The sequence below is a fragment of the Perca flavescens genome, chromosome 9 (genome assembly GCF_004354835.1).
Source record: "Perca flavescens isolate YP-PL-M2 chromosome 9, PFLA_1.0, whole genome shotgun sequence".
NCBI lineage: Eukaryota > Metazoa > Chordata > Actinopteri > Perciformes > Percidae > Perca > Perca flavescens.
Window position 1 is genome coordinate 9,083,375 of NC_041339.1, and position 18,728 is coordinate 9,102,102.

The 18,728-nt window shown below is 41.0% G+C and overlaps 1 protein-coding gene across 9 annotated transcripts in view; it reads right to left on the minus strand.

The window, feature by feature from the left end:
• Positions 1-18,728, minus strand: part of ect2 (epithelial cell transforming 2) — a 175,061-nt gene that overhangs the window by 135,290 nt on the left and 21,043 nt on the right. For 6 of the 9 annotated variants that reach the window (XM_028587190.1, XM_028587183.1, XM_028587184.1 and 3 more), the window contains 3 exons: positions 14,835-14,927; positions 10,533-10,715; positions 7,918-8,007 (listed from right to left, as the gene is read on the minus strand). In XM_028587190.1, coding sequence (XP_028442991.1) covers positions 7,918-8,007; positions 10,533-10,715; positions 14,835-14,927 — 366 coding nt within the window. Of the gene's footprint in view, positions 1-7,917; positions 8,008-10,532; positions 10,716-14,834; positions 14,928-18,163; positions 18,256-18,728 lie in introns of those variants that run through there. The other 3 variants (XM_028587191.1, XM_028587185.1, XM_028587187.1) reach the window with 2 other exon arrangements.

The following is an 18,728-nucleotide window of genomic DNA, read 5'->3' on the forward strand; positions in this document are numbered from 1 at the left end:
AGAAGCAGGCAGATTTTTATTTTTAAAGGCCAGTTATTTCATGGATCCAGGATACTATGCATCCTAATAAAGTTCCCTTGGCCTTTGGAATTAAAAATAGCCACACATCACATACCCTTCACCATACCTAGAGATTGGAATGGGGTAGTTTGCATAAGATCATCTCTCAATGCAAATGAAACCAGCTATTAGGCTGAAATAAAACCACCTCATTTTTTTTAATTAATTAACTATACAATGGTGTCATGTCAGTCAACCAGTGTATTTGTACCCAATTTCACTCTCCAAAATCTCTTCAGAAGAGTTGTCACAGCGCTTAAGGCGCTGACACACTAACCCGATAATCGGCCGTTGGACAGTCTGGCGAGGTCGGTGGCTCAAGTGTGTTCCGTGCCGTCGTCCGTCTGAGTGGCAGTCGGCATTCATTTTGGCCGACCTGACGTGTTCAGTTGGAGAAAGGCTAGTCGGAACTGGCGAGCGGAATGAGCGTGACTAGAGTCTCTCAAAATCTGACGGAAATCGTTTTAACTGACCTTTGTTGATCTAAAATGAAGACAGATTCAGCAACTGCATGGCCTATTTCTCGCTTAAAATGTTTTCAGAAACCTGTTTCAGTGAACTATGTTAGTACAATATGAGGTCGTATTCTGAACAAGCCGCCATGACAGGCTGGTTTTGAATTTCTGGAGAAAACAAACCCACGTGACGCGTTCGTCCAACCAGCTGCCGGTTTTCATTTTTTGGGCAACAATACAGATTAGCGCCACATGCTGTTATGGAGACGTATTACGTCTCGTCTCCTCGGTGTGTTCTGAGGCACTTTTTGGTCCAACTCGGGGAGACTGATCAGTCCGGGTTAGGCTTTTCTGCAGACAGTTGGTCGTCTGGTTAGTGTGTCAGCGCCTTTACTTGCTTTGGTGTTTGTAAAGCATTAAAGTGCAACAAAGAATGGTTCACATTAGAAAAGTTCCTTTTTCATTTTTATTTTATATGTAGATGCACTCTCCTACATAATCACCCCAGTAGTCGAGAATGAAATTTTTTTTAAAATGACCCTTTTTTCATATTGCAATATATCGCAGGGAAAAAAAATATCACAATGTCGTTTTTTTCCCAATATCGTGCAGGCCTAGCAGACGCGCCCGGTGGAAAATAGCCTTTGAAGTCCCTGTTGATTGTATCCCTCAGGTCGCCGTAGGAGAAAGGGGCGGGGTGTAGTGCACCGGGAAAGAAGTAAGAGAGAGGGAATAGAGCAGTGTTAATAAAGCGTTTGGCTGTCGTTTAACTGTATGCACCATGTGCATGACTGATTTTCTTATGAAACCTAGCTAGGCGAACCTAACAGTCGGTTACAGCACTGATCAGGAGCAGCGGGCCTAAATCCCGGGACCTACTGACCATTTTTTCACCGCCCGCTCCCAGCCGAAGCCCGCATTAAAACCGCCTGCTCCCACGGGACCCCAATACCAATGTAGTCCTCTACTCTGCATACCTGATACTATTGATTGCAATTGCATTTGATTTCCAAATACCATGTATACTAGGCAGTTGGTGGAAATGTGTTGCAATTAGAGATGCACCGATTACAACTTTCTAGGCCGATTCCGATTTCCTTTGAGTTAGGCCAGCCGACACAGATTTTAGCCAATTCCGATTTCATTTTTTCTAACCACTTTACAGCACACACAAATATTTATTTTCTATCTTTTCTTTAATAGAACATTTTACATAGAAATTTTTTAATAATCGACCACTATAAAATAGAACCATATAAATTCAGACCTGCCAACCTTGAAGACATTTTATGAGTACAACCCCCCCTTATATCCTGTCCAATATTTTGTGCCCATATATTTGTTAGTCTAACCAACAGGAGGCAGAGAGAGATAATAAATATGCCTAAGTACTTCTGTGTTAAAGATGAGAGTTAGACCAGGTTAACACATAGCCTTCTTCTGATTACTGAAGGGAAATTAAGTAGTCTAAGTAATGGTAAAGCAACTTTAAATTAGGGATGCACCAATCCGACTTTCAGTCCCGATACCGATGCCGATGCCAGGGCTTTGTGTATCTGTCGATACCCGATATTGATCCGATACCGTTGAATATACCATTGCTGAATTAATAATAAACTGTATCCTATATATATATACCTTCCACCTTATACCTTCCTTCCACCATATGGAAGAGAGTAAAAGCACCAGACCTTCCTAACTAAACATTACTTTCCTAAGTAAGACAAAATAACATAGATGTAATGTATTGAATTCTTATTTATTTGTTCTTTAAAAAACAACTGTGCATTCAAATCGAAAATATAATGTAATCAAATTTCTTAAAAAATAAATTTAAATAAATAATAATGGGCCACCTTTATATAGGTTTATAATGGCTTATTCTACTGTCAGGATTACATAGAATATCTCAAAAACATGTTAACGTCATCATGTTTACTAAAAGCTTTTATTACTAAAGGGTTTGGCTCCACGACATTATACAATAACTTTATATGAAGGGGAATCCATGAAACAGTTACAGAAGCTAAAATATTTGTATTTTGCAAACTGCAAAGTAGTAAAATAAACTCAAATCGAATGAATACACCTACAAACAACTTTAACATTGTTTCCCTTTCAAAACAAAATAGTTGTAAGCTAGTTGTATAAACACTACCTTGGCCACAGGTAAGTTAGCTAAGTTGTAGTGTTGTTGTAGTGGGCGAGTGAACGGAGCTCCATATTTCAGCAAAACAAGACATCTTAAATCCAGAGTTTTAATCATTGCTCTGAACCCGTCTTTCTCAACGGTCTGTAGCGGGACCGGAGGTGGATTGCATTCATAATGTTGCTCCGCTGCATGCTTGAAGTGACAGGTCTTTAGCACGGCCGAGTAACGTTAGAGCGACGGGCAACAACAGTGGCTAAATTATGTCCGATTTGTTAGAAACAAAAAACTTGGGAACAACAGACGGCTCCTCTCTTGAGCACACGTTGTTCTGGTGTATCTCCGGTCTTTCTTCATCCTCTAGCTAACTTTCTTCTCGGTTCTGGAATGTGCAGTAGCGACCGGAGCCTCTCCCAGCTTAACAGACTGTTATCCTACCTGGCTAGCTAGGCTAGCAGCTGTAATGTTACCCAGCATGCCATTCGGTGGTGTAGCTACATTTGTAAATGTCTGTTTGTCTCAAATTGTTATATGCAATGGTGTTTTATCCTTTTAAAGAGAGTTGTGGGTTATTAATTGTTGTGTTATGAAGTTACTTTCTTAACATCCCAGTCCAGTGAAAATAAATAAAATATGGATCTATTTTGTCCAATCCATATTTTGTCAATATCGGGGCCGATACCCGATCCAAATATCGGATCGGTGCACCCCTACTTTAAATAGGCCTAAAGCAACTACTAAAAAAGCACAGATTGAAGCCTGACAGAGACACAATTATAGCCTAATAACATGGGTCAGATATTTTCAGATACGCTTTTAAAACTTTGACATGGGTGACATTGCATTATGTCAGTTGCCATCACATCACATAAATAGCCTAACGGTTACCTTTATCTTACGTTAATCAGCACCTGGCCTTTCTAAAACCTTTTAGTTTTCTAGCCATTCCACCACTTTTCTAACTGCCCCCAACTAATGGGAAGGATGGCAGGTGTGATAGGCTAGCCTATTGACACCAGTGCTGGGCAAGTTAATTCCATTCCAATTACTAGTTACTTTCATTTGAGAGTAATTAATTATATTACAATATTACTGTCTCTGAATTGTAATGCTCATGTTACTTTTGAGTTACTTTTACCAAAATAAAAGTGGAATTATTCTTGGCAGCTAGCTTGTGAATTTCACCACTGGGTCAAAGTCTCATCTTTATTCACTTTAATACATCATAATTTATTCATATTATTTTGTATTATTAATCTGACACTGCAAAGTAACTAAAGATATAAAATAAATAGTTAAGTAAAACGTTCAATAGCCTACTTGACTCTGAATTGTGGTGGACTAGAAGCCTAATAAGTAGGATTAAATGAAAAATACCCAATTAAAATTGAATCAAAGTAGGGTGGGACTATAGTTACTTTCCACCGCTTTATGGGACTGTGTTACACTCAGTCACACTGCTGTCACAACTGACAGAACACGAATTTGCCCCTCTGGTTCTGGTTCTGATCTGATGTCTCAGAAAATAATGTCCGTGTCTTCCATCTCTGCAGTCATTTCAACCACTGAATTGAACCCATCACTGAGGAGGTTCTATATACTGTCTATGTGAGGTAGCCTGGACATGTGGAGGAAAGGCCATCTCTCCCGTTAAGAAATCGCTCCGAACCTTTTTTTGAGGCGGTTCAGCCATGGCATGCAAGACTACAGTTATCCGGACAGCCTGGCTTGCTGAGGCACTGAATTGAATTAAACGCGCAAAGCATTTAGCTAGGAGGGGCAGGTGGGCGGAGGGTTAAAATGCAGCGCTTTGATTGGCCGAAAGCTTTTCACTCCACTGCTCAGCAGCAGAATCAACGTCATAGATGTAGATTGCATAGAAACTGAAACCGGAGAAATGCAAGATGCAACAAAATGCATACCTAGAGAGCAGCGAATCATACAAGCGTACTTAAGGGTCAAAATGCGTGCCGAGTACAAAAAATGCGTACATGTTGGCAGGTCTGTAAATTACTCGTGGTGTGGGAAATTCACACACATCTAAAGTACAATGTTAGAACCATTTCCTTCTTTTCACATCCAATATCCAACTTAATATAATAAATATAGCCTTGCAGTATAAAGATATTTCTCATAGCGCACATGCAGGCCTGTTTGAACGTCAACAGCAACGTTACCACTCATTTTACACAGTTTAGCAACAAACTAAACGCTGGGGGAAGATTACAACGTTTTTAATGTTTTTAGCGGTATGCACAGTAACGTTAATACAGCATGTCAGAGGAATACAGCGTCTTTTTTTTTTTTTTTTTTTATACAGTGTCTCTTGCAGCCGGACGCCCGAGGCAGAGGGACAGTCACCGCAGCGTTCGATAACGTTAGCTTTTTGTCTCATTTGAGGTCTGATAAACAGTAAATTCATCAAAGTCAGTGTGCCCAACGCTATTTTCCAATAAACTGTGGCTGTCATATTTCACAGACCCGCGGTTTTCATGTTCCACTTATTCAGCCTCAGAGGGGAGAGAGAGCGCGGCTGAGATCAGTAGAGCAGACGGCTCTGCAGACCCGTGTGTAATTATGACTTTATAACATTTCATAAACAGCTGATTGAGCGGCGGCGCGCTGATGTTGCGCGATGTTAATCATGCGGCGCCCGAGTGCATTTGACCGGCATAAAATCGGCATATGTCAGACTAACCTGCCGGTCAGTAATATTAAGCAGAGAGAATATGAGATGAACTGACTAATTTTGGCCAGAAACATTTGATTATACTGAGTCATACAGTGTAAAAATGAATTAGTTAAAACCAATGCAGTCTAATGCTATCTGCAATCTAAAAATGCAATAAGTTCGACCTTCCCGTCGGTTTTAACATTTAGGTTTTGATTGAAATGTTTTGGAAAGGTGTTCAACTTTATGGACATTTTGATGGCTGAAGTTTGCAATGCTGTTGAAATGTATTGCATTATATCAAGTGTTTCTAGTATTTAGTCTACCCCTATAAATAGACTAAATGTTATAAACCCTTCTCATAACATGGTATAATTCAATAGCACCATAACTGTAGCCGCCAAAATGACTAAACATTATGAACTTCATGAAGGTGGATAACGCAAGGTTGTTTTAGACTGCATCAGCAGTATATAGGTGTGACTAATAAACTCCGGGGCCATCCACACGGAAACGTTTTTTGTTTTTTTGTTTTGCATCGTTTGGGCCGACCAGACGAATCCTGCCAACGCACTGCCTGAAAACGCACTTTTTGAAACCTGGACTCAGGGTGAAAAAAATCCGAAAACGGCTCGCTTGCTATGGATGGTAAAATACGGATCCGTATCTGTTTATAAAGTGCGCACACAACTGTGAAGACATATCCCATCTCCATGGTCAAACCAGCTCAATCTAAATACTGTGTCTCTGCTCCCTGACCCTTCCCTCTGGATTCTAATATATAGCTAACGTTATGTCCAACGTTAAACATCGCTTACCAACGCCCGTTAGAATCTGTTTATAAAGAGTTATCAACTAGCTAGCTAATCTGTTTTACCCTTGAACGGATTATAGTAACTTTTACCACAGCTTATTGTAGAAAGGCTACTGCAAGAAAAACGTATAGATTATTAAAAAGACATTCATGGATCATTGATGTTTGTTTGACTGCCTATGTTAAAGCTTGCTAATGTTAGCGCGCTAACGTTAGCTCGCTACTAGCGCGCTGCAATCATGAAAAATAAAAAGCAATCCAGTAGCACATTATACAATGTAAACAAAGACACGTTTTCTTGCGGCGGCCTTTATAAAATGAGCAGTGGTGAAAGGTATTATTGTCCACGGATGTATTAAGAGAACGTTATAATCTAGCTAGTCATGTCATGATGGGAAGTGGAAGTGACTATGCTCTTCTTCTCCGTTTTTGGTGAATTTCTGTAGCAGAAACAGCGCCGCCTATAGGCCTGGACTATGAAGTAGCGTATTGAGTCATTTACAAGTGGATTCGTTTGCACGCAACTATTCTTGAAACAAATCCAGGGAAGACGGGTAAAAAAAGATCGTTTTGGTACGTGTGGACGGGGCCTCACTCTGGGGTGGGCATTGACGAGGCCCCGACAACTACGGGGGTGTGGGAGGTGTGGCAGAAGGGCTGCAGCTGTTGAATGGAGTCACGGGGGATGGAGACATGGCAGCAAGGTCTTTCAAAATGACAGTAGTGGGTTTTTAATACCTCTTTCACACCACTAGGGTTGTCGATCAGGGTTCAAACCTTTTGGAAATTCAAACCAAGCCAGTCTACATGGGTATATCCCTGGTCATGACAATTCAGAGATCACCTGGGTCAACCCGGGCGCAATGCAAAACAATTAACTTAAGTGCTAGAAACATCAGTGAACAGTAGAGATGTCAATCTTCCTCTATAATACCATTTGAATTCCATTTGATTTTTTTTTTTAGCTGAAAACTCAGAGTACACTTTTTAAGCATCTCACTGCCTTTCTAAAGCTGTATCTGTCTCCACTCCTAAACCCCTCTTCCTTTACCAACCTTAGCTGTCTGAGTTTGGCTGTAAACCAGTGCTTGTTATTGAACCACTTAGTGGTATAAAGCGGTCATCACCTAAACTAATATGACCCCACAGCCTCTGTGTGCTCATCCAAGTCCTCACCTAAACTAATATGACCCCACAGCCTCTGTGCGCTCATCCAAGCTGTTAGCAGTCCTGAAAACATCCCATCTGTGCAGTCCAAACACTACTGAAGATCCACCACAGCTTCACTGGTCCACTTCTTAGATCATGTCCTCACAACACGTTTCAAAAGTTTTAACTTCTGCCTGTATGAGGGAATCAGGTGGACGATGGCATGGTCTGAGTGACACAGTGCAGCACGGGTGAGTGCGTGATAAGCATTGCTGACTGTTGTGTAACAGTGATCCAAAATATTCTCCTCTCTGGTTGGACATTTAATAAACTGTATTTGGGTAGTTTGTGACTGAGGTAACCTTTAGTGAAGTCACCGCGGATAGTAACAAGGGAATCCAGCACACCACGGAAAAATCTCATTAGTAAGTGTTTCACTACAATATGGATACTTACTGAAATTCTATAGCAAGGCAACTGGAATGATGTTCCCTAAAAGACTTGAGTGCAATTAACAACACAGACGGTTTGCAGAAGAATTAAGAACAAAGAAAGTACCTAAATTATCATCCATTCACAAAGAAAGGTAAAGTTGCTAATGTTAAGTTCATATACCTACCATTTCATCTTTGTTCCTAAAGCCAGTGAAACACAGCGACAGGTTAATCATTGTAGTGGAGTAGAGAGGACGACATGAAAATTGTAGAGGCTGTGTGGAAGGGAAAAAGCAAAAATTAAAAAGTACATACATTAAGTACAAAATTACATTTGAAAACCTTTAATGTAATTGTTTTTTGTTTTTACCAATATGATTAAAGTGCCCATATTATATATTATTTTTCTGGGATTTGGGGTGTTATTTTTGTGTCTGGTGCTTCCACACGCATACAAACTTGGGAAAAAAAACATCCATGCTGTTTTGAGTGAGATACGGGTTTCTGAATGTCTTCTGCCTTCAGTCTCCGGGTGAACTGTTCAAAATCTGCAGGGCTTTCTACGTCAGCAGCCGAGACGAGGTGGCTAACCGTAGCATGCTAGCGCTAGCATGGTAGCTCGTTCTCAATGGCAAAGCCCTGCTACAACACACACTAGTTCACCATAATCTACAAAAGAACTACTTACATGTCCCTGTTCTGCAGGTATTTCACGCAAAGTTGGAAGTGCGCTCTCATTTAGAAGAAGTTGTAGAAACAAACAGCTAGGTGATGTGATCCTTACCTAGCTACTGTGCATGTGCGCCTCCCAACAAAGATGGGATAGAAGTGTGATGCCTCACCCTGTAGCTAAAACAGAGACCTGAACACACAAGGTGAAAAGAGGATCTGCAGCAATGTGCAGTACAACAAAAATAGTGTTTTTTGGAAATTAAACCATGTAAACCTTTTCTGGTACAACGTCAAAATACAATTATGAACCTGAAATGAGCATAATATGGGCACTTTAACAATTCACTGAAATTCCTAATGAAATTCCTGCTTACTCCAACACCTAATAGTTTTGCCTGACTGGTCAGAAACTGCAAAATGGCCTAAGACAATTTCTTCTGTTATCAAGAGATATACTTCTTTATTTTGCAATGCAGTCTAAACGTTTATGTGTGCCGTCTTCAGCTGACAACTGTGCCGAGCGCTCTATTTGATAGAAGCCACAGTCAGGACACATTGTTGATGTTCGACATTAGCATCCTAGTTGAAGTGTCTGTCAGACAGACAGCTCAGCAGGCAGAGGCAGCTCCTGTGCATTATCCTGTTCAAAGCCATAATGTATTTTTTGCATCCTGTTTCTTTCGAAATCAAGGTTCCTCTTAGGGCCATCTCTGGTGGGGCATCCCCACATGAAAAACATTTGTCTGATGGAGATTTTAGAGTAAAAGTGTAAATTCTTCATTTAAATTTCAGTTAGAGTGGTCGCTCGTCAACCACAAGATTGGCGGTTCAATCTCTGGCTGATTCAGCCACACGTCAAAGTGTCCCTGAGCAAGACACTGAACCCCAAGTTGCTCCCCGGACGCTGTATGTATACCTGTCCACTTCTCCTATTCTATTCAAGGATGGAAATTAGCACCAGCCAAATGTGGGTGATTGTGTGCAGTGACGGGTGAATTTGCCCAACCTACCAGCCACAGTGGTGGGTAAATAAACGCAGAATACTGTTTCACTTGGACACTTTTAGAGGAGACACAGCTTTATTGGTTAGCTTATAACAAGAAAAGCTTGACAATTTCTGTTTGTTATGTAGTCAACACGAGTCAGATGTCAGACAGGACGCCCTTATAGTTGTGACCGCGAGCTCGGCAAGCGGGCCGCCTGTGCATGTGGCCATGTTGCAGGCAACGCGAGATGGCCATCCCTCCTCCTGTCTGAATCCTGCGTGAGGCTGAAACATGATAAGCCATGCCTGAATCTCCAATGTTTTTAGTAATCTAAATGCGCAGTTGTTTTACCGGTCAACCTGAGGTAGATGCTAGAATGTAGTCAAACGAGTCTCAACCAAGCACAAGCATGAGCAAGGTAGGCCGGGCCAGGCTAGATCCAGAATTGCTCAATGAGGGAGAAAGGGTAGATGCGCTTCCAGCCCATTTTGGACTTTAAATTTTACTTTTTATGTGGGTTAACAATGTTAAAAAAAATATTGATTATAATACAGTAGTTTATATACTTTAAAATGTGTCTGGAGTGGGACTATATGTTGTAATGCCACTGCCCTATGTAATAGTTTCTCTTCTTTTTGGTGTAGCTCCTGTTCAAGTATGATCTGATAAAGTATGACATGGTAAAAGATAAACCAATAAAAGATCAGAATGGAACTGGGGATGAGGTTGGGTGGAGGAATGTTTTTGTTTAATCTGCCCAACTCATTAGGGCTAAATGTAATGTAACATGTTTCGTGTATGGGTTTGTATGAGTGTGCTATGTGTGTGCATGAGAGAGAAAGAGAATGTTAGTATTTCCTTAAGACTTTACCTTATGACAAACATGCTTGAGTATTGTAGATCTTGTATTATTTTTCACATGCAATTAAGCACTTGCCGATTAAAAACAAAAAAGGGGCTGGTAAAAAAGTTGAGTAGCTAGTAGATTTTGAAATCCACCAGCCACAGTGGCAAGTGAACAAACAAGTTTTCCATCCCTGCTCCTAATACTTAGCATGGGTTAAATGCAGTAATTAAATTTCACTACAATGTACTGGCAATTGTATGTGACGAATTATGTATGTTGTGAATCAATAACTTACTTCCTCCTTCGCAGCACAGTGTAACACAACAGGAGGCCCAACAATGCGGTTGTCGTGTTTGTAGAGATAGTTGTAGTCAGAAGAATCAAAGTCTGTGAGGACGAACACCGTCTCGAAATCAGCGTCATCTCCATCTCCAAACTCCTGGACGTTGTCCGTCATTATGCAAGGGATGTTAATGTCCTGAATAGGAAGATTTACAAAACAGAGAAATAATGTAGCGCATGATGGACTGTTAAAGAATGTAACATTCAGTGTGCACAAATAAATCACCAAATACCAGAGAGATAGCTTTGTTGGATGTTGATAATGTAATGAGTAAAAACCAGAGAAAAATTATAGAATAATACTGGAATTATTTTTTTTGACTGTCAACAAATCCCATTAAAGACCCAAACCAACACTGTTAGTCCATATTTAAAAAATTCCAACTTCCCTATCGAGACTCATACTGAATATGTAGGCTAATTTCCAAAGTTGCATTAGAGGGCTGGTTGGAAGCAGAACTCACAACAACCTAAACATCACATAAATTTGACAGATTATGGACCTATTACGTTGTTATGCTGGTGAATCTAAGTCAAATACTTATAGCCGTTTAGCTCTGTTTTGATCTCCACTATATTAGACAAAAAAACTTGATTGAGAAAAGCTGTGAGAATAAACATAACTGAAAATTAGCACGCCATAAAACAAAAACAGTGAGTTTAGAAATGCTAAAACACTGTAGAGCTTTCACAAAGTATATAAAGTTATACCTAACAACACACTACTAAAACTGCATGATTTTTTCGGGAGTTGAGGGTCTCTATGTTAAGAGTATCTTGTGGTTACTATTTTGTTTTTTTAATTTTACGTTTAACTTTAATAAAATTGTAAAAATCAAAGTATGAGTATATTAAATATCTGTAGCCATCAAACAAAAGCAGGGTGATATGTACATTTCCAAATTAATTACGCACTGTAGCGGTAACTTTATCTATTATTTGTACATACTAATTACCTTGATGCTTTCACACCACATTTAGGCTACCATGCTGTTCAGTGATGTGTCAAAATGATTCAACTGGGAAAGAGGACGAGCATTACACAAGCTTGGCTAGACATTAAAAGACTTAGTAAGGACAATTCAGGATTTTATGGAATAAGATATATTAGCCTTTGGATACAGAGACAAAACTTGTTAGTAGGAAAAAATTGTTTCGGTATTTTTTTTTTAAATTTATTGACAATTGTAAAAATATGGAATCCTCAAGCTTTAATTCGAGACCAAATATTTGCATCTTTTTAATACCAAACTAGTTCCCCACTGAAATGTAAGCTCGTAAGTACACTGCGACACAAGAAGCATTAATCAAACCATAACTGATTTGAATAAGAAAGGTTGGTGCCAGTAAGCGTTTTTTTAAAAAGGATTTCGATTGAGAATTTCATTGTTATTTTGTGAAATATGTTCTTTGTGTCAATGAACCAAGGTCAGGGGAGCTCTGCCGACATCTTAAATCCATCAAGAAAAATATGTGTAAAAAAGACTGCACTACACGATCATTAACTCTTACAAATACAGTACAGACAATCAAATGATCTCTCTCTTTGTGCCATACAGAAACCATACTCAGTGCTGCATCAATTCTGCCACCTCAGAAGAGAGAATGAGTTACTCTGGTTGAATCCATGGCTTCAATAAAAGAGGAAAAATTAAATCACAAACTGTCAGGCTGCTTATTGGCAGAGCTCAAAGTGCTGGAATGGGGAAATATTTGTGCTAACTGTAAACCTGCTAATAAAACCAATTACCTCATAAGAGACAGAGACACACACACACACACACACACACACACACACACACACACACACACACACACACACTTGGACACACGTGTTAATAGTTTAAAAGGGGTGATAGAATGCAAAACCGATTTTACCCTGTCATAGTTGAAAAACACAGTTTGGTGGGTAAATAGGACATACATAGAACCTCAAAATCCCATTGACACATCTTTCCTCTGCAAACCTCACAATTTGAAACTGCTGCTGAAAATGGGGGAATCTCAACAAAGCTAAAAGTTGACCTCAACTTCTCAACTCCTCCTCATTTGGCTCTAGTCTCCAGTCTTTGTCACGCCCCAACATTTACATAGGCTACACAACTGACCTGAAGTCAGCTAGTCTTCTGAATCTAGGTCACGCAGATCTCTGAAATTGTATACATTGTTCATCTACTATTTTACCACTAAATTCACTTCTGAGACTTTTTTATGCGAGAAATCAACTATGTAAAGCTCAAATATGGGCCGTTTCACAAAAATGTATGGCTAATTGCTAATTTGGTAGGACAGTATCGGACTTCATGAGCTCCACAATCTACCGGGACAGGCGGCAGCTGCTGCTGCTGGGCGGGTTTGCGGCCTTCTCTGTCGGCCTCTCCCCCTTCACAGACGTGCTGAGCTGGAGTTCTGTCAGGATCTCACACACGAGCTGCACTATGTAGGACTTTAGAAAGAACAAAGTTTGGAAGTTTTTCAAGGATATTGAAAATTAACCACGGTTGTAAATGCAGTGTTCTAGATTGTACAACGGAATAGCCTACTGGCCCAGAGAAAAGTGTTTACGAGTATATCAGACAATGGAGCGGGAGTTGTGGATCTAACGCAGCGCTGCAGAGGCACTGGCAGAGGACATTGCAGGGGTTCACTCTCCGCTCCCCGCGCTTACTAGCTATTAGGTGAGTTGTGATAACTGCATATAACTGCACTAGTTATAATGAAAGTGTCGAAACAGTGTGTGTAATATGAGACTCCAATGTATGCGTGTGTGGGTCATTCAACCAATCAGCGTGCAGCTCATCTAAATATTCATGTTTGGAAGAAAAGCTCTTGTTCTTGTTCAAAATAGGGCCATATTCACAGGGTAGTTAATGGCCCACAGAAAAAAACTTGGGCTATTTTTAGCCCAACCAATGTTACATACCCTATTAGGAGACCTTAAGGAACATAATATAAATCATTCTATCACCCCTTTAACATTTTTGGCAAAACACTTATTTGCTTTCTTTCTAAAAGGTGAGATGAGCAGATTAATACCCTTAGCGTAACACCTGGAGCAGGGTAAAACAGCTAGCCTGGCTCTGTCCAATGTTTAAAAATATACCTACCAATACTTCTACAGCTCACTAGGGAACATGTTATGTCTTGTTTGTTTAATCTGTACATAAACAGAAATGTAACTAGACTAAAACCCAATCCACATTGGACAAGTATTTATCTTAGGACCTCAAATAATTAGTAATAATTGTGGAGGTCGTGTCTGTGCTCAGAGGTACCCTGGTAATACTAGTCCCGTGCAAATATGGCTTAAGAGTCTACAGCCATGCTTGTAAGGCTTTAAAGGTGCACTATGAGTTCCTGCATGGTTTCAGCACAATTTCATTTTTGTCTCAAATCGTAGGCATCTCTCCTTGATCTGTTAGCCGCCTGCCCCCTGAATACACTGTGAAAAAGCCCGGTCTCGGGAGACCACACAGGGGTTGTAAACGTCAAAACACTAGGGGCACAGGCTGTGCACCAAAATACAAAACCATGTTCCAGCCAATCACCGACAAGATGGTTTGGGGAGGGGGTGGGGGTTAGTGACAGTTAGTCAGTCATGACAGTTACGGAAACATGGGGGAGGGGCGAGCTTGCAGGAACTCATACTGCACCTTTAACTGGACATGCGGCATAAAAGTCCTGGCCAGAGGGATATATTGTTCCCACAAAAAACTAATCCTAACTATAGCTCAAAAACATGAAATTGTTATCAATCTTCAACTCACTCTCAAAAAAGAAAGCTAATTTATTTATTAATTTATTAAATGCTAATTTAAAATTTCACAAAAATGCTAAACCATTTTTTTTAACAGGAGGAGACGCTCAAAAATCAAAAGCTTCAGGTGCATTGCTATTGGATGAAATCTTGTTTGCAAACAGATTTTCATGGGAGTGCATGCAACTTTAACAGATGGAAACAACTATGAAGCTAAATGGAAAGCCTTTTAAATTACTTTAATATTACTTCTTCTACAGTCTAGAAACTTGCATTGATATTTAAGTACAAATCTTTGTTAAAGAGCAATCACAATAGTATTACTATAAGTATTACATAACATACATTTAAAAATTCACCCACAAATACATTCACCATCAGTAAATTTGCCATGCACAATGATTAAGTGAGTACCCAGCGTGAATTAGACCCATGCGGCACTTTCCCCAGTTCCCATCAAAGTGTCAGACACACAGAGAGGAAGACACTGTACTGTACCATATTGACTATAGATTTTATCATCATTTTCTCCTTGGCGCCTGCATCGCCTTCTCTTATCTTTACCACCGGTACCTCCATTACTCTGATGGCCTGTAAAAACCAATCAGCAAGAAGTGGATGTCAAACACAGGCATTTGGAAGGAGGAGAGCAGAATAAAAAGAGGGGAAGGACAGAAGGTTGAGAGAGAATGAGAAACAGAGAAAGCTAGTGACAAATTCATACAAATTAATCCCAGGGATTTAGGCGAGGAAGAGACGGGATGGGGTCTGTGTCTTTGCAAAGTCTAAAGAAAAGTGACTTCAAATAAATCAAGCTTCACAGGGGGTCTTGCTGGGGAGGAGGAGAAATGTCTCCTTAAAGTTAATATAAAAGTTCAAATCCCAGGGGGAGACACAAAGAGAAGGGGATGTGAATAAATGGGGGGGTAGGGGGGCTCTTTTTCTATTTGCATAAACGATGGCAGCCAGCGGTCGGCCAGGCAATCGGGACAGCTCTGATGGAGCAGTCAACAGATGTCTTTGGATGTGGCTGCGCTGATTGGCAGGGAGAAATAGAGGATTTAGGCAGGAAGACTTCAGAATTAACAGGGATAAGATCATGTGACGAACAGGGCTACCATCGAAATTGACAGGGCACATAGAATCTACGGCAAGGGGACGGCAACACGCACGCCGATTCTCAGGTGTCTGAGATACCAGGACCATCGGGCAATTATTCAGGGGGCGAGACAGGCACAGCAGGAAGGTCCAATTCGTGATTCCAAAGCAACGCTGCGCTTTAAGCATGACTACAGCGCTCTCACTGTTTAACGCCAGGGATTTATAGGACTACAGCGTAAGCTACATGCTAAAGGCATCCCAAACTCTCTCATTTATCCGGCAACACAGTAAAACACGGAGGGAGAACATTCACTTCATATTCTTCCGTTCTGTGAGAATAAGGAAAGAGACGTACACCAGCGTTCCACCGGTCTGGAGGGCGGCGGGGACCTCCGTTGGAAGCCAGCCTGGAACACTGTAAGTTTAACACACTGCATGTTTGGCAACCTGACTTTTAAACGAGTGTTTGGTTTGGCTGAAAACATGACTGAAATGGACTGCTCAATTTACACAGCCTAAGAACATGATAAACACTTATCTTATAATCTAACATCTCTTACATGGTTTGTTAAATAGGCTATTTCAGGCGTAACAAATGTTGGGAGCCAAGTTGTTTGATTTTGCATTTTATAAGCACCTTATTCGATTTGTTTTAATAGTAGGATGGTTGGGACTGTTTTAAAGGAACCAGTCACCTGCATGTTCTGTCCAGCACAGATCCTGCAGGTAACTGGTTCCTGATGCTCCCAATTGCTGGATTTACATGTTGTGATTTGTAGAGTCACAGCGTACCACAGCCATCTTCTAACAGTAAACAAACCGAACTATATTCTCAGACAGGCTTGCTGCGAGCATATCCTCCTCCCAAGACATATTCTTCCGCCTGAGAATATAGTTCAGTTTGTTTACAGCTGGAAGACGGCTGTGTCTCATGTTACGTTGTTTTTTGTAAGGGTATGTAAATAGGAACATGTTGGTTGTTATTTTGTCACTTATTCGAGCAGTTTACTGGAACCAGTCACCTGCATGTTCTGTGCTGGCCTGATGCCGCTGGAGCTTACAGCACGCATGGAGATGAGAAGGGTATGTATCGACTTGTCTAACTCTGGGGGTTACGGTGAATAAGCTAAATTCCCAATAAGTCGGCATGTTCCTTTAAGGATTTTTTTTGTAACATTGCTCATGTTTAACATAAGAAAGCATTAGACCTGTTTCAGTTAACCTGTGACTTTAGACAGGAGGGGCAGTTTTGAGCTGAGTTTTTGTGCACCGGATTGAAAAGAGAGAGGCAAGGATTGCGGAGTTGGAAGAACGTTGTAAATCATTAGAGCAATCTCTTAAGACTTGTTGTGCATTTGTGCCTCTTAATAGACACAAAATGCAATTAAAATGTCTGTGCAACATGAACATGGAACTTACATGACAACAAGATGCGTTTTCAACTCAGACATTGTTTAAATTCACCTATTAGCTGCTAGCTGCTGTCTGGGATGAGTGAGTGTGTTCAGCCGGGCTACGGTAATAATCCTCACAACGCAGTTCCTTGAGTTTATTTGTAGCATATTTATCCATTTTGTGTGTGATCCATCTGGCATTGGCGAGTAAGAGTCATAGGAACCTAGGTCAACGAGGGTTGGGTTTCCGGTACAGACAGACCAACAACGGGACAATTGTAAAAATTTTCGCCATCTTATTCATCACTAAATTCACTTCTGACAACGTTTTAGGCGAGAAATTAACTGTTTAGATTTCAAATATAGGCATTCTTGCAAAATTTATTTGACAATTTGCTTCAAAGTTTTCGGAGTTGAGAAGCGCCATGAAGTGAGGCGACCGCCAGCAGGCGACCGCCAGCAGGCGACCGCCAGCAGGCGACCGCCCCGGCCGGTAGCTCGTTGCACAGCCAGTCATGCTCAGAGACCCCGCTGTACGCTGGAGGTCTCCCAGACCGGTCTCGTAAATAAGAGGCTTTTATTTCGCCGTTGACGGTTCGTTTGTTTAAATATCACAACACATGTCCATAACATTAAAGGGAACCTGTGGTTAACTGTCTTTTCGGAGTTAAACTCCACAAGCGTGGACACACACACACACACACACACACACACACACACACACACACAGGGGGGAGGGAGAGATACCCGTTTGTCTTCGGGAGACTTGTTTAAATTATGACAAATATGTTATATACATTAGATTAAGTATTTAGTTTATACTTTTTTTAATTTATTTGTTTTCTGATTTTAATGCTACAAAGACCGTTAACGTGCTTGCATCACTCCCTTACTCCTCTTATAGTCCCTATGGCCACTTGGCCAGTGCGAATGCAAACGAAAAAAAGGTTTTGGGAAGAGTGGTTAGTAGATCTGCTTAGTAGTTGTGATCGATTGATTGATGTATCAGGCAGAATGTAGTTATATATCATGTGACAGCTAGCTAACCTGTCTTTAATTAAACGTTTTTTTATTCCAGGTACCGCCATAGCCAGTGCGTTTGACGGCATGTTTACAGAATGGAGTATCCGGAAAGAAAATGTGCACGTCGTGCTTCGAGACAACGCACAAAATATGGTGAAGGCGATGGATGTGGTGTTAAAAGCCTGGGCTGCATGGCTCATCTGGGGCAGTTAGCAGTGCACGGTGCAGTACTAAGCCAGCGAAGCATCGTTGACTCTTTGGCTATAGCAAGAAAAATAGTCAGACATTTTAAAAGCTCCCCCTTTGTACCTCTCGGCTGAGAGACATCCAGAGCGAGATGGGAATGAAGACCAAGATGATACAACAGGACATCCCGACGCACTTGAACAGTACATTCCTGATGATGACAACTCTCCTGGAACAGAAGCGGCACTGGTTATTTACGAGGCTTTCCATGGACTGCCTGTATCTCTCAACGCAAACCAGTGGAGTCTCATAGAGAAAATGAACACACTCCTGGCACCCTTTTTAAGAGTTGACAAGAGAGATTAGCTCGCATACAGCTAAAGCTGCTGACGTGATTCCGTCTGTTGTGGCACTCAAGCGTTTTCTGAACAAGACAGACGAAACCAACAGTGGGGTCAAAACAACCAATTCTGCATTGCTTGAAGCTTGATTTGAAAACTCTTTCTCTGAGCAACTCTACTACTTGCCAACAATCCTGGACCCCAGATATAAAAATCGCTACCTTGACGCAGACCTCAAGCAAGTGGCAAAAAACAAGCTAGAGAAAGAAGTGGACAAGATGACAGAGTCAGCGACAACCAGCGCCAGTGCCACAGATGGGCCTACACCAGACGCAGAAGAAGGTGAA